The sequence below is a fragment of the Salmo salar genome, chromosome 22, assembly GCF_965601325.2.
Source record: "Salmo salar chromosome 22, fSalSal1, whole genome shotgun sequence".
In the NCBI taxonomy this organism is placed as follows: domain Eukaryota; kingdom Metazoa; phylum Chordata; class Actinopteri; order Salmoniformes; family Salmonidae; genus Salmo; species Salmo salar.
Window position 1 is genome coordinate 60,510,559 of NC_138312.1, and position 16,592 is coordinate 60,527,150.

The following is a 16,592-nucleotide window of genomic DNA, read 5'->3' on the forward strand; positions in this document are numbered from 1 at the left end:
CGTTAGTCACCTCGTTATTCAGTATGTGTTACTCCTGTGCTGGTTGGTCACCTCGTTAGTCAGTATGTGTTACTCCTGTGCTGGTTGGTCACCTCGTTAGTCAGTATGTGTTACTCCTGTGCTGGTTGGTCACCTCGTTAGTCAGTATGTGTTACTCCTGTGCTGGTTGGTCACCTCGTTAGTCAGTATGTGTTACTCCTGTGCTGGTTGGTCACCTCGTTAGTCAGTATGTGTTACTCCTGTGCTGGTTGGTCACCTCGTTAGTCAGTATGTGTTACTCCTGTGCTGGTTGGTCACCTCGTTAGTTGGTATGTGTTACTCCTGTGCTGGTTGGTCACCTCGTTATTCAGTATGTGTTACTCCTGTGCTGGTTAGTCACCTCGTTAGTCAGTATGTGTTACTCCTGTGCTGGTTGGTCACCTCGTTAGTCAGTATGTGTTACTCCTGTGCTGGTTGGTCACCTCGTTAGTCACCTCGTTAGTCAGTATGTGTTACTCCTGTGCTGGTTGGTCACCTCGTTAGTCAGTATGTGTTACTCCTGTGCTGGTTGGTCACCTCGTTAGTCAGTATGTGTTACTCCTGTGCTGGTTGGTCACCTCGTTAGTCAGTATGTGTTACTCCTGTGCTGGTTGGTCACCTCGTTAGTCAGTATGTGTTACTCCTGTGCTGGTTGGTCACCTCGTTATTCAGTATGTGTTACTCCTGTGCTGGTTGGTCACCTCGTTAGTCAGTATATGTTACTCCTGTGCTGGTTGGTCACCTCGTTAGTCAGTATGTGTTACTCCTGTGCTGGTTGGTCACCTCGTTAGTCAGTATGTGTTACTCCTGTGCTGGTTGGTCACCTCGTTAGTCAGTATGTGTTACTCCTGTGCTGGTTGATCACCTCGTTAGTCAGTATGTGTTACTCCTGTGCTGGTTGGTCACCTCGCTAGTCACCTCGTTAGTCAGTATGTGTTACTCCTGTGCTGGTTGGTCACCTCGTTAGTCGGTATGTGTTACTCCTGTGCTGGTTGGTCACCTCGTTAGTCAGTATGTGTTACTCCTGTGCTGGTTGGTCACCTCGTTAGTCAGTATGTGTTACTCCTGTGCTGGTTGGTCACCTCGTTAGTCAGTATGTGTTACTCCTGTGCTGGTTGGTCACCTCATTAGTCAGTATGTGTTACTGACTAACGAGATGTGGAGAGTTCTCTCTTTTAGTTGTCTCTCCCTATTTTCATTTGTAGACAAACATTCCTTTATCTGATCTTCCCTGTTTTCATTTTGCTCCATTTTTTGGTTTGCTTCCTGTCTAAGTTTGGTTTGCTTCCTGTCTAAGTTTGGTGTGGGTTTCTCTTTTGTTTGCCTCTCAGTGGGTCTCATGATGGGAGTCTCTTAGGTCCCAGTTGTTGTTACTAGTCAACTTTCAGTGGACACCCCCATTAGTGTCTTTCAGAACCCCTCCTAAAACCCCACCTGATTTAATTTTGTTTGTTGTCAGTGACTGTTAGTCCCCCCCCCCCTTCTATTTGAGCAACAACGTTTTGGTTTTCTTGCTGGGGAACATATCCGTATTCTCCGATAGAATACCTTTGTGGGTTGTGCTGTGAGTAGAGGCACCTCTGTGTTTCCCTGTGTGTTTTCCCTGTGCGTTTTCCCTGTGTGTTTTCGGAGTGTTTTGCCTGTTTGTTTTGCCTGTGTGTTTTGCCTGTGTGTTCCCCTGTGTGTTTTCGGAGTGTTTTGCCTGTTTGTTTTGCCTGTGTGTTTTGCCTGTGTGTTTTGCCTGTGTGTTTTGCCTGTGTTCCCCCTCTCTATACAAGTGGCCCGGATTACTTTAGCTAGTCGCCAGGCAACGGACACGCTGGTCTGTCTCTCGTCCATTCAGAGAGAGAAACAGGAGACTGAGGTACTGAGCCTCTTCTGGAAGAGCCTGCTGCCTGCTGCCTACCTGACCAACTTACCAATGAACACCCATCCACTCACAGCATAGAGTAGTGTCTCTCTCTCTCTCTCTCTCCCTGCTTTGCTCTGACTGCTTTACCAATGAACATTTACTGCATTCTCTGCTTTTGGCTGTGTCTGGCTGGCTGCCAGTGTCACGCATAACTGTTTGTGACACCCATTTCCCCCTGGCCAGGGAGGAAGAATGGAGAATGGCTGGATGGTGTTGGGAGGAAGACTAGCTGGGGGGATGGAAGGGTGAAGGTTGGGGTTGTATCTCCAGGTTCTCCCACAGCGTTTCATCCTAACCTGAACCAATGGGATTATTGAAGAGGAAAATACACTTTATTCGAATGAGAATAAAGTGAAACATGGAATAAATGTAAAAAAAAACAAAAACGTATTTAATTTGGGAATACAATGAATAATGAGTTTTGGTTATTTTCTCTTTTAAGAGCAAGATGGAGACACAGAGAGGTATGTGGCGTGCCATAGACATCTCAGGGAAATGTAATGATGGTAGAAAATGACTGAAATGAAGGACTAACCCTTTGCTTTAGCCATGGTCTACTGCAGTGAACTAATGAGAACACTGTGTTTTTTCCCCCCCCCCCCCCCCCTCTCTTCTCTACTTCTTGAGACCTGGGGTGTATCCCAAACGGCACCCTATTCCCTACATAGTGCACTACTTTTGACAAGGGCCCTAGTGCGCTATATAGGGAATAGGGTGCTAAGTAGTGCGCTATATAGGGAATAGGGTGACGTTTGGGATTCATACTTAGCCTGATCTTACTCATAGCCTGTTTATGTCCTGTCAGTGCTCTCTCGTCATGTCTCATGCCTTGAGCAATGAATGACACGATACTTTGGTCAAATGTGTACGCATCTAGACAGTCACAGAGTAAATATCGGTATGGAGAAGCAAAGGGGCAAATCAGGATACTTGTCCCAAACTTCTCTCCGTCTAAGTGCGGCTAGCTCATAGGTCCTCCTTCTGAACAGAATTACTTTTCCATATCTAATCTAGAGTACGTGTCGATATTTTACAGGTCAACTCTGGTGGATTACGGAGTATTTTCGTCATATTTGAAATGTTGAAATTATGACATGGGGTGTCATTTTTATATGCATGGCAATTTCCCACCGTCCACTAGGGGGCAACGCAAGAGATTAATACCATCTAGTAGGCTCATGAAGGGGTCGAGGATGGCCTTAATTAAACTACGAGGATCGCAAATTCACTCCCAGTGCTAGGTACACGATTTCTCTTTGTTTACCCTATCCCAAACCTTAACCACTCAGAATAAATATATGCCTTAACCCCTGTGCGGCCTCTGTCCCGTATGCGGGACGGACATCCAGCGAAAAATCATATCTCCATTAGCATAACAAAATTTAATAATTCAAACAAAAAAGAACAAAAAAATCTAATTATATCGTTTTATAGATACACCTCTCCTGAATCGAACCACGTTGTCCGATTTCAAAAAGGCTTTACAGCAAAAACAAAACATTAGATTATGTTAGAGGAGTATATCGTAAAAGTAGCCACATAGCCATTTTCCGACCAACCACATGCATCACAAATAACCAAAAAACAGCTAAATGCAGCACTAACCTTTGACAATCTTCATCAGATGACACACCTAGGACATCATGTTACACAATACATGCATTATTTTGTTCGATAAAGTTCATATTTATATATAAAAACAGCATTTTACATCGGTGCGTAACGTTGACTAACTATTTTCCCTCAAATGCATCCGATGAAACAGAGCTACAATTTACTAAATTACTATTCGAAAACATTTTTAAAATGTAATATTGTCATTCTAAGATTTATAGATGAATATCTCTTGAAAGCACCTGTAATGCCAGATTTAAAATTAACTTTACTGGGTAATCATACTTTGTGATGAAAGGGGATGCGATACTCTGAAAAATAGGCTAGCAATACAGGTCAGCGCCATCTTGGAACAATCGCATATCACATCTAGTCTTGTATACTATTGTCAATAATCCCTTACCTTTGGTTGTCTTCATCAGAAAGCACTTCCAGGAATCCCAGGTCCACAACAAATGTATTTTCGTTCGAAAAAAATACTCCTTTATGTTCCAAGAGCTTGTTCTTGTTAGCGCGTCTGAAGGCTGCTCCAAAACTACCGTCGGCCACGGGCCAGCCATTTCGATAAAATGCATTTTTTTCCCATTTAGGTTCGTTCAAACATGTCAAACGTTGTATAACATAAATCTTCAGGGCGTTTTTCAACAAGAGAGCCAATAAGATTCGAGGGGGACGATTGCATTGTGTTTCAAAACGTTTCGAAAGGGGAGGGTAACCAGGGGCGCCGGCGTCATAATGGTGATGGCCCTCTCCGTGTGACCACGTTCCACAGCGTCTCATTCATTCAATTTTAACAGTAGAAGGCTCAAACCAATTTGTGAAGACTGGGGACATCTAGTGGAAGCAATAGGAAGTGCTCAATGAACCATAGCTCACGGTGTGATTAATAGGCAACGTGATGAAGTTGAGTTCGCAATTCAGAATTCCACTTCCTGTTTCGATCTGTCTCGGGGTTTTGACTGCCATATGAGTTCTGTTATACTCACAGACACCATTCAAACAGTTTTAGAAACTTTAGGGTGTTTTCTATCCACAAGTATTAATTATATGCATATCCTAGCTTCTGAGTTTGAGTAGGAGGCCGTTTAAAATGGGCACGAATTTTTTTCAAAAATCGCTTTAGCGCCCCCTATCCTAGGGGAACGCCAAGAGGGTTAACCCTAATGCCTGAAATTACCCACAATCTCGGGAATTAATTCCTAAACTTAAAAATATGCCTTAATTAACGGCCAATCACTACATAATTTACTGACGGTCCAACATATTATTATAGAACCTTATTGAGGTTGCTAGGCTTAGATTTTGTGTTAAACGCTCTACAACAAAGCTTTCTTAGTGTCCAACAAGCTTTCTCTGCCCTTAACCTTGTTCTGAACACCTCCGAAACAAAGGTCATGTGGTTTGGTAAGAAGAATGCCCCTCTCCCCACTGGTGTGATTACTACCTCTGAGGGTTTAGAGCTTGAGGTGGTCACCTCATACAAGTACTTGGGAGTATGGCTAGATGGTACACTGTCCTTCTCTCAGTACATATCAAAGCTGCAGGCTGAAGTTAAATTTAGACTTGGTTTCCTCTATTGTAATCGCTCCTCTTTCACCCCAGCTGCCAAACTAACCCTGATTCAGATGACCATCCTACCCATGCTAGATTACGGAGACGTAATTTATAGATCGGCAGGGAAGGGTGCTCTCGAGCGGCTAGATGTTCTTTACCATTCGGCCATCAGATTTGCCACCAATGCTCCTTATAGGATACATCACTACACTATACTCTTCTGTAAACTGGTCATCTCTGTATACCTGTCGCAAGACCCACTGGTTGATGCATATTTATAAAACCCTCTTAGGCCTCGCTCCCCCCTATCTGAGATATCTACTGCAGCCCTCAACCTCCACATACAACACCCGTTCTGCCAGTCACATTCTGTTAAAAGTCCCCAAAGCACACACATCCCTGGGTCGCTCGTCTCTTCAGTTTGCTGCAGCTAGCGACTGGAACAAGCTGCAACAAACACTCAAATTGGACAGTTTTATCTCAATCTCTACATTCAAAGACTCAATCATGGACACTCTTACTGACAGTTGTGGCTGCTTTGCGTGATGTATTGTTGTCTCTACATTCTTGCCCTTTGTGCTGTTGTCTGTGCCCAATAATGCTTGTACCATGTTTTGTGTTGATACCATGTTGTTGTCATGTTGTGTTGTCATGTCTTGCTGCCTTGCTATGTTGTTGTCTTTAGGTCTCTCTTTATGTAGTGTTGTGTTGTCTCTCTTGTTGTGATGTGTGTTTTGTCCTATATTTAGATAGAATATTTTTTTTATTTTTAATCCCAGCCCCCGTCCCCGCAGGAGGACTTTTTCCTTCTTTTTAGGCCGTCATTGTAAATAAGAATTTGTTCTTAACTGACTTGCCGTGTTAAATAAAAAATATATTTAACAAAAATACAAAATGTGCCTTGCAGAGTAGAACATATTTAAGCCATTGAAAGGTGAGAGAGAGTAAATTCTCCCCGCCATTTCGCATGCAGATGCAAAGACAACATCATTGGTGGGATCGTTACACACAAATTATGTTTAAAAGACAAATACCAAGAAGACCTCAGAGAGATGAAATTATCTTTAGTATATATTTATTATACCTTCTGCAATTAAATGGATATCAGGTGTACTACCACCAACGTTTTCCAAACACATGAGTGCCTAACTGTTGTCCCAAATGGAACCCTACATAGGACACCTACAGTATAAAGTAGTGCACTATATAGGGAATAGGGCCCTGGTCTAAAGTAGTGCACTATATAGGGAATAGGGCCCTGGTCTAAAGTAGTGCACTATATAGGGAATAGGGCCCTGGTCTAAAGTAGTGCACTATATAGGGAATAGGGCCCTGGTCTAAAGTAGTGCACTACATAGGGAATAGGGCTCTGGTCTAAAGTAGTGCACTATATAGGGAATAGGGCCCTGGTCTAAAGTAGTGCACTATATAGGGAATAGGGCCCTGGTCTAAAGTAGTGCACTATATAGGGAATAGGGCCCTGGTCTAAAGTAGTGCACTATCTAGGGAATAGGGTGCCCTTTGGGACAGAGCTCTGGCTGGCTGCGGTGGGCCGGCGTGTGGCTGCGGTGGGCCGGCGTGTGGCTGCGGGTGGGCCGGCGTGTGGCTGCGGGTGGGCCGGCGTGTGGCTGCGGTGAGCCGGCGTGTGGCTGCGGTGGTATCTCTCTGCTCTGCAGAAACAACCAGATGGGCTTTAGAAATGCTACATTTAATTTTTGTATCATTAGTAGGTTAGCTCACCCCTCATTGGCTTCCCATCTGCTGCCGTTTCAGCCCTCGGATATGTCCCAAGAGGCACCTTATTCCCCATAATAGGCCTCTGGTCAAAAGTAGTGTGCTCCGTATGGAATAGGGTGCAATTTGGGATACGGACCTAGGCCTACATGCCATCAGAGTGCAGCAGATCAGAGCCCACAGCTACCGACAGTATTATCTCCGACTTAGACCCTATCCGAGAACCAGAGGACCTGGTACACAAACAGTTACTTACAGTATTATCTCCGACCTAGACCCTATCTGAGAACCAGAGGACCTGGTACACAAACAGTTACTTACAGTATTATCTCCGACCTAGACCCTATCTGAGAACCAGAGGACCTGGTACACAAACAGTTACTTACAGTATTATCTCCGACCTAGACCCTATCTGAGAACCAGAGGACCTGGTACACAAACAGTTACTTACAGTATTATCTCCGACCTAGACCCTATCTGAGAACCAGAGGACCTGGTACACAAACAGTTACTTACAGTATTATCTCCGACCTAGACCCTATCCGAGAACCAGAGGACCTGGTACACAAACAGTTACTTACAGTATTATCTCCGACCTAGACCCTATCCGAGAACCAGAGGACCTGGTACACAAACAGCTTTGCCGAGCCTGCAGGAGCTGTGCTGGTAGGTTATAACATGTTATGTCATTATCATGACAATGTTATTATGTGTCTATCCACAGAGGTTTTCTTCTATCTGTGCTTTGAAGATAAGGTTTGGTAATAACAGAACGAAACGGTAAATGGTAGAATAAGGCCTCACAAACAAACAGAAATGCATTGGTGACTATGAGCGGGACATAATAAATATCGTTGGCACAATGGTGATTTTGGTGGAAGAGCAAACGGAATGCCCTTATTCGCCCTTTTTTGTTCTGCGTGGTTTTCATGCTTTGAAGAATGGACAGCAGAGAAGTGAAGAAAACGCCCAGGCATCACTCTGAGTAAGAGTAAGAACACGCTGTGTTTTAGCTCCCTTTTCACTCGCTTGCACTTTTCCATGATTCAAACTCACTCAGGCCCAATCTCCCGTGAGACGCTATTCATTTATTTCAACTTTCGGGGTGGGGGTGGCGGGTTAAAGGGGTTAAAGACTGAATTTAATTGCTGTTATATTTCAGGAGACAGCGAGCTAAACGTTTCTCCCACCCACACACTCTTTATTGACTGGCTCGTATTACTGCAGTTCGCCAGCAACCACAGCCTGATTGGCAGTATTTTACTGGAACCACTACTCTCTGGAATGGTTGGTTTCCCTCAAGTTAAATGTCTTTACGGTTTCTACTATAACATGCTCACTCTGGGCTGTTGTTTGATTGGCCAGTTTCTCTAACTGTTTGGAAAGAGCCGGGGTCAAAGGAGGGAGTCGGGGTCAAACGGGGGAGGTGGGGTCGAAGGGGGGAGGTGGGGGTAAAGGGGAGAGGTGGGGTCAAACGGGGGAGGTGGGGGTAAAGGGGAGAGGTGGGGTCGAAGGGGGGAGGTGGGGGTAAAGGGGAGAGGTGGGGTCGAAGGGGGGAGGTGGGGGTAAAGGGGAGAGGTGGGGTCAAACGGGGGAGGTGGGGGTAAAGGGGGGAGGTGGGGGTAAAGGGGGGAGGTGGGGGTAAAGGGGAGAGGTGGGGTCAAAGGAGGGAGCCGGGGTCAAACGGGGGAGGTGGGGGTAAAGGGGAGAGGTGGGGTCGAAGGGGGGAGCCGGGGCCAAAGGAGGGAGGCTGGGTCAAAGGGGGGAGGTGGGGGTAAAGGGGAGAGGTGGGGTCGAAGGGGGGAGGTGGGGGTAAAGGGGGGAGCCAGGCTCAAAGGGGGGAGGCTGGGTCAAAGGGGGGAGGCTGGGTCAAAGGGGGGAGGTGGGGTCGAAGGGGGGAGGCGGGGCCAAAGGAGGGAGGCTGGGTCGAAGGGGGGAGGCAGGGGTAAAGGAGGGAGGTGGGGTGGAAGGGGGAGGCGGGGTGGACGTGGGGGGAGGGGGTGAAGAGCTAAAAAGGAGAATATGAATATTGATAGAACCATTTGGTTGTAATAGGGCATGGTAAGTCCACTATGGGTAGTCCTAAACCTCAGTCCCCATCGCCATCGGTTTACAAAGGAAGCATTCATTTTAATACCAGAAAACCAATACTGAGTGTGAAAAACATGTTCCAATCACGTTTCAAATTAAGTGGATTAATAGAAGAAGAAAAAAAAGCATTTGTTGCTAGTGAATCAAGGATGTGACAATTTTCAGATATTTCAACAGTCACGCATAGCTAACAAAATGTTGGAGGTTAAATCATATTACGTATCAAACTGTGTCTCTGTGTGAGTGGCACAATCAATTCGTGTAGAACCCCCCCCCCCCTCAAGTTGATGAAAAGCACTAAGCATATAAAACCGTGAGACAAGAGGATGCCCCTGCCTCAAAACCGCAGCGATCTCAGTGGTGGAAATGTTGGACACGGGGAGGGTCGACTTTCACATGACATTGACGCTATGTAGATGAGAGCGGGGATTTGTGCTCCGTGGAACATCCCTGGCCAAAGTTAGACGGTGCATCGAGGTGAAGAAGCTGCGTCCCTTTTCGCTGCGTTGTTTCCCTGCTCTGCTCTGCTCTGCTCGGCTCTCTCCTTCAGCACCATCGAGCGAACGGACAGCACCACTCACCTTTCCCCTCCGGATCTTAGTTTGGTTTTGCTTCTCTTATCTTAAAATGGAAAATCTTTTCTTCTGTCTGCTCCGGGAGAATCTGTAACAACACAACTTTTAGATGAACGTACGGATACTATACCATCGCCCAAAATTCTGTCTGGCATAGCAGTTTGATTGTAAGTACTGATTTTACTTTTAACAGTGTGGGAAAACTTCAGCGTAATGATCAGAACATTGAACAAAACCGTGTGGACCCGTTTGGGGATACGGAGTTGCGTCTCGGTAGGAAGACAACGGGATTTCAGATCTTACACACGGAGTAGCCTAGTCATAGTCTATTCGATTGGATACATCGCAACTGTGATATTTTACCAAAACAATAGAAAAACAGTGATGAATCATTTCATCAGGGCAGGTTCCAGGCATAAGCGACATAAGCGGTTGCTTAAGGTCCCCGGCCACTAGGGGGGCCCCGACCCCCCAATCCTTCCCCAGAAACGTACTAATGAGAGTAAGAATAGTATAATACACGGGGGGTATTTTCTACATTTGGTTGTTCAGCAGGTTTTATCTTGTTATGTCAATCAGTACCCATTTTACCATTAACTTGTCCACTGATTTGTTGCCGACATTTAGAAAGTTTGCATAGAAAATTGATCTGCTACGGTACGTTTCCCATTGAACTATCTTGTGTCGATTAAAATGGCTGGACGTAATGACGTCATACATTTAAATGAAAACTTTTTCCACCAAAAACCTACAATGTCGGATAAAAAGGAAGTGGTTTGTAATTGTTTCCATTTAGGCAAATTGTGCATTAATAAAGAGGTGATTGGCTGCATCCTCTCCCAGCTATTTGTTTCATGTCTCAGGTAGCCTACAAAAGCCAGCTCGTATAGAATACAATAATTGACTAATATTTGCCATATTCTAATAATTCTCATGTGCCGACGTATCGCCATAGGTGACATTTGCGCTGTTGTACATCTGAAATAAATTGGATGGTGAAACTTGCCAGCTAACCAGAAAAGCAAGGAGAAGCAATTCAGGCATTCTTCTTGCTCTTCTTGTTCTGCAAACAAATGTGATTTTTTTTTATAGTTGAAAAATTCTTCAGGAATCATAATATGTACATATTTTTTTAACTGTTTCAATCATAATTTGTCACAATAAAGAAAGGCAGACAAAATAAAAAATCAACCCCTGTTGAAAGGATACATTTTTTTTGTCACCCTTTAGAAAATGTCTCCCATCTCTGCCGTTTTCATTACACATCTCGCAATTTTTGTTGTTGTTGCAACATCGCTTTTGTTGAATAAACCAACTGCCTGCTGACAGTCACTCAAGTAGCCATGTCGGCTAACACATTTTTAGATTAGCCAGCTATCTAAACGTGGCTAAATCCCGAATGGTCAGGAGGGCCCTGATCTCCAGGGGGCCTCCATTTATTTTGTTAGTCATTCTCACTCAGATATCATTAACAGTGGCATAAGTCATCACAAAATGTGTAGAATTGCAGGAAATTAGGTTTAAAACTGCAACAAATTATCTACACCCCATCACAAAATGTGTAGAGTTGCAGGAACTTTATAACTAAAACATTTCCTTCCATAGCCCAGCCCCCCCAACCCCCAACCAAATCTCGCTTAGCCCCAAAAGGCTGCACATCATTCTACACTTGACTCGTTTTTGAAGTTCCATAATTCATGGTATGTCATCAGCAAATGAAACGTAAGAGAGAGAGATGATGCCTAAAGCTTGGCGCTTACAGGGTCCTTTTGTTTGACTTCTCTTTCTCCATGCCGTCTCATCTCATAAATATCAAATAGCTGAGGGGAAAAACGAGAGATTACCCCCCCCCCCCCCTTTTTTACTACAGCAATAGAGGCACGGTACTTTTCTAAAAAAATAAATGCAGAAAAATACCAAAAGCATGACGTTGCCAAGCCCAATGTATGTGTTTCTATCAACCAAATGACTGTCTTATGACGTGCATTATGAATAATTAAAGAACAAATAGGCCTATATATTTAACGTTGAATATGCTTCCGCTTCTGCATTGCTTGCTCATTGTGGTTTTAGGCTGGGTTTCCGTGATGTAAAAAATGGTTTTATACAATACATTTTGATTGATTCATTAATTGATTGAATAATTAACACTAATTTGTAATAATGTGGTAATATTCAAACTTCCCATTTATCCTCGTTTTTATTTATAATCTATATTTATTTGTGTGCATAAGCCGTAGCGTGTTAATGAATGCCATTTCCCTTTTTTTTTTTAAATTAATGGTTGCGTTGCACAGCAATTAACCCTCCAAATGCTGATTAATTGGACGGTGTAGAAGGACCTGCTTAATGTGCGACGACTTTTAGAGTAACAACGCTGTAAATCACCACTTGGGCTCCCGAGTGGCTCAGCGGTCTAAGGCACTGCATCTCAGTGGTTCGAATCCAGGCTGTATCACATCTGGCCGTGATTGGGAGTCCCATAGGGCAGCGCACAATTGGCCCTAGCGTCGTCCTGGGTAGGCTGTCAATGTAAATAAGAATTTGTTCTTAACTGACTTGCCTGGTTAAATTAAATAAAAAAGAAACATCAAAGGTCCGTTGCCATAAAACATCCCTGTGGCTCAGTTGGTAGAGCATGGTGTTTGCAACGCCAGGGTTGTGGGTTCGATTCCCACGGGGGGCCAGCACAGAAAAAAAAAAAAAAAAAATGTATGAAATGTATGCATTCAATACTGTAAGTCGCTCTGGATAAGAGCGTCTGCTAAATGACTAAAATGTAAAATGTAAAATGTCTTGTCCCCAGTGCCAACAATGCGACTCACTGAAAACTCTTCAAAACGGCTCATTTTCAGCGCTATTGATGCATCAATTTGGTTCTTCCCCATGATAAATCAATATTTAGTAAACATTTAGGGTCCAATCATTATTTTAATTACCTATTTGGTAACATTACTCTCTTGCGCTTTTTTTCTTCCAGGTGCGGTTTCCCAACTGGCTCGGTGTTCCCGCCTCTTCTCCTGATTTCTTGCCCATCTAACCGTCCCTTGGCTGGGTAACGAACCGCGAAGCTGCTGTCTACGTGGACCGGTGGGGTTAAAATCTTCAGTCCGCCTTCCAGCCCCGTCAAGAAATCAAAATCTAAACAGAGAGACAGAGACATGGCGACGAATGGTACTAAAGGCTCTGATGGACACGTTCTAACGGAGGTGAATGCCGAGCCTAACGACAAACCCAAAACTTTGGTCGTCAAAGTCCAGAAAAAGGAACTTCCCGAAAGAGAGAACTGGACTGGAAAATTTGACTTTCTCCTGTCTTGCGTCGGTTACGCAATTGGACTCGGAAATGTCTGGAGATTCCCTTATCTATGTGGGAAGAACGGAGGAGGTAATCAAAATGTCGGAACTTTTCCGTGTTTTTCAAAAACAAAAGGAGGCTAAATTTGACCTTTCAGTTGGCAAATTTGTTCTGGGGCGCAACACTTAAATAATCTCAATGGCACAAGAGCTCCTTTTCTCTCCAGATTGTGCGTAATTACGCGCACATTTATAGGCAACGCTACGAGATCATTCATTTGAGTCGCTGTAGTGTTAAACAAAATAGTGGGTTTATCACTGTATCTCGTTCAATGATTTGAAATGTTAATGGTATATCAAGGCAATGGTTCACTTTTATTCACGATTATATTTTTTGTTTACTTCCCTTTCACCTTCCATTCAGGGGCCTTCTTGATTCCCTACTTTTTGACGCTCATATTTGCTGGTATGCCCCTGTTTCTGCTCGAAACGTCCCTCGGTCAGTACACATCGATTGGAGGGCTTGGAGTGTGGAAACTGGCTCCAATGTTTAAAGGTAAATCAAAACCCCGTGTTTAGGTTAAGCGGAAATACATCACCTTATATAAGACAAATAGCTGTCCTCAAATAATCTTCTTGCTGGTTGACCATAAACGCCAGAACAATGTGTATTTCTGTGCATGTCTCCTGTCCCCGATCGTTTGAACAGATCAAACTTTTATATTTAACTAATGCTATTATATCTATATTTTTCTCAAATTATTTCATTTTGTATTAAATCACAGTATATAAATACCTCATTCCTAATGTCCCTTTTCTAGGTGTTGGTCTGGCCGCTGCAGTCCTTTCTTTCTGGCTAAATATTTATTACATTGTCATCATTGCCTGGGCCATATACTATTTGTGGTCCTCCTTTACTACCGTGAGTATGATAGTCAGGTAAAAAAAAAAAAAAAGATGAATGAATTCATTGAATGTTTAAAAAAAGAAAGAAAACACATTTCCCAAATGAATATCTTTAAGTGGCATGAGATTGCAAATGTCGGGGCAGTTTGATGATAAAGATAAACTGTTTATTGTATGCGTAGTTAATTCCAAGATATCGAATTTGGCCGTTATTACCCCTTCAACAAATGAGGTGCATGACATTTGAAAGCGTTTGGCAACATTTACAAAAATGAGAGAGAGAGAGAGAGAGAGCGAGCGAGAGAGAGAGAGAGAGAAAAAAAAAACCTTGCCTTTGTTATTGCAGGAGCTACCATGGCAATCATGTGGAAATTCTTGGAACACAGAGCGGTGTTACACCAACTACAGCATCCTGAACGCTGCCAACCTCACCAGCGCTGTTCAGGAATTCTGGGAGTAAGAACAAGTATTTTTTTTATTTACATGTTATTTTGTTGTTTTTTGACCATGCAGTGTTACTAAAAACTTGACCTTTCAATCTGCAAATTTGTTGTAAATAATAAATAAGTAAGTGATGGGGTTGAAAAGAGGATTTGTAAATACATTTCATTGACTGGTAGGTTGGTTGATTGATTGTGTTGTCCTATAGACGTAACATGCACCAGTTAACAGATGGCCTGGAGAAGCCTGGGGAGATCAGAGCGCCTCTGGCCATCACGCTGGCCATCGCCTGGGTCCTCGTCTATTTCTGTATCTGGAAAGGTGTCGCTTGGACTGGGAAGGTAACTGCCCCCCCTGGGGGGTAATCCAGCATGCCCCCCCCCCGGAAGATTCAAACTCCATAGAGAAACCTTTGACTGAAGAAAAAACCGACAGTTGATGTGTGAGGCCCTGGGCCCTGTATCTAATAATGAGTGTTAAGTCATTAAATACATCTGTTTAAAGGGTAACTGCCCCTTAGAACCAACTTGTTCTTGTTTTAAACAGCTTATATGTGGCATCGTTATGACTCAGAAACATTCATATTAGTGTCAAAATTGACTTCAAAGTGTAAATAGGATAATTTTGGTCATAAAGTCCAGTATCGTCCACAAAACCGAGTTTTGTAAGTGAGTTCGTCACGATTATCTAGAGGGTTGGATATGGAGTAGGATCATGCCACTTGCCCAGTGTCCACTGACATGAGAGAAGCAGCTGTGCTGGTTACCCTCTACTCAGCCAGCTGTGCTGGTTACCCTCTACTCAGCCAGTTGTGCTGGTTACCCTCTACTCAGCCAGCTGTGCTGGTTACCCTCTACTCAGCCAGTTGTGCTGGTTACCCTCTACTCAGCCAGCTGTACTGGTTACCCTCTACTCAGCCATCTGTGCTGGTTACCCTCTACTCAGCCAGTTGTGCTGGTTACCCTCTACTCAGCCAGTTGTGCTGGTTGCCCTCTACTCAGCCAGCTGTGCTGGTTACCCTCTACTCAGCCAGCTGTGCTGGTTGCCCTCTACTCAGCCAGTTGTGCTGGTTACCCTCTACTCAGCCAGCTGTGCTGGTTACCCTCTACTCAGCCAGCTGTGCTGGTTACCCTCTACTCAGCCAGCTGTGCTGGTTACCCTCTACTCAGCCAGCTGTGCTGGTTACCCTCTACTCAGCCAGCTGTGCTGGTTACCCTCTACTCAGCCAGCTGTGCTGGTTGCCCTCTACTCAGCCAGTTGTGCTGGTTACCCTCTACTCAGCCAGCTGTGCTGGTTACCCTCTACTCAGCCAGTTGTGCTGGTTACCCTCTACTCAGCCAGTTGTGCTGGTTACCCTCTACTCAGCCAGTTGTGCTGGTTACCCTCTACTCAGCCAGCTGTGCTGGTTACCCTCTACTCAGCCAGCTGTGCTGGTTGCCCTCTACTCAGCCAGTTGTGCTGGTTACCCTCTACTCAGCCAGCTGTGCTGGTTACCCTCTACTCAGCCAGTTGTGCTGGTTACCCTCTACTCAGCCAGTTGTGCTGGTTACCCTCTACTCAGCCAGCTGTACTGGTTACCCTCTACTCAGCCAGCTGTGCTGGTTGCCCTCTACTCAGCCAGTTGTACTGGTTACCCTCTACTCAGCCAGTTGTGCTGGTTACCCTCTACTCAGCCAGCTGTGCTGGTTACCCTCTACTCAGCCAGCTGTACTGGTTACCCTCTACTCAGCCAGTTGTGCTGGTTACCCTCTACTCAGCCAGCTGTGCTGGTTACCCTCTACTCAGCCAGCTGTACTGGTTACCCTCTACTCAGCCAGCTGTGCTGGTTGCCCTCTACTCAGCCAGCTGTACTGGTTACCCTCTACTCAGCCAGCTGTGCTGGTTACCCTCTACTCAGCCAGCTGTGCTGGTTACCCTCTACTCAGCCAGTTGTGCTGGTTACCCTCTACTCAGCCAGCTGTGCTGGTTACCCTCTACTCAGCCAGTTGTGCTGGTTGCCCTCTACTCAGCCAGCTGTGCTGGTTACCCTCTACTCAGCCAGTTGTGCTGGTTACCCTCTACTCAGCCAGCTGTGCTGGTTACCCTCTACTCAGCCAGTTGTGCTGGTTGCCCTCTACTCAGCCAGCTGTGCTGGTTACCCTCTACTCAGCCAGTTGTGCTGGTTACCCTCTACTCAGCCAGCTGTGCTGGTTACCCTCTACTCAGCCGGCTGTGCTGGTTACCCTCTACTCAGCCAGCTGTACTGGTTACCCTCTACTCAGCCGGCTGTGCTGGTTACCCTCTACTCAGCCAGCTGTACTGGTTACCCTCTACTCAGCCAGTTGTGCTGGTTACCCTCTACTCAGCCAGTTGTGCTGGTTACCCTCTACTCAGCCGGCTGTGCTGGTTACCCTCTACTCAGCCAGTTGTGCTGGTTACCCTCTACTCAGCCAGCTGTGCTGGTTACCCTCT

The 16,592-nt window shown here is 45.0% G+C and overlaps 1 protein-coding gene across 1 annotated transcript in view; it reads left to right on the forward strand.

Annotated features, from left to right (window-relative positions):
* Positions 1–16,592, forward strand: part of slc6a1b (solute carrier family 6 member 1b) — a 96,274-nt gene that overhangs the window by 48,127 nt on the left and 31,555 nt on the right. Inside the window, exons 2-6 of the mRNA XM_014168363.3 lie at positions 12,479–12,885; positions 13,219–13,350; positions 13,616–13,716; positions 14,047–14,156; positions 14,350–14,482. Coding sequence (XP_014023838.1) covers positions 12,660–12,885; positions 13,219–13,350; positions 13,616–13,716; positions 14,047–14,156; positions 14,350–14,482 — 702 coding nt within the window. The 5' untranslated portion in view covers positions 12,479–12,659. The remainder of the gene's footprint in view (positions 1–12,478; positions 12,886–13,218; positions 13,351–13,615; positions 13,717–14,046; positions 14,157–14,349; positions 14,483–16,592) is intronic.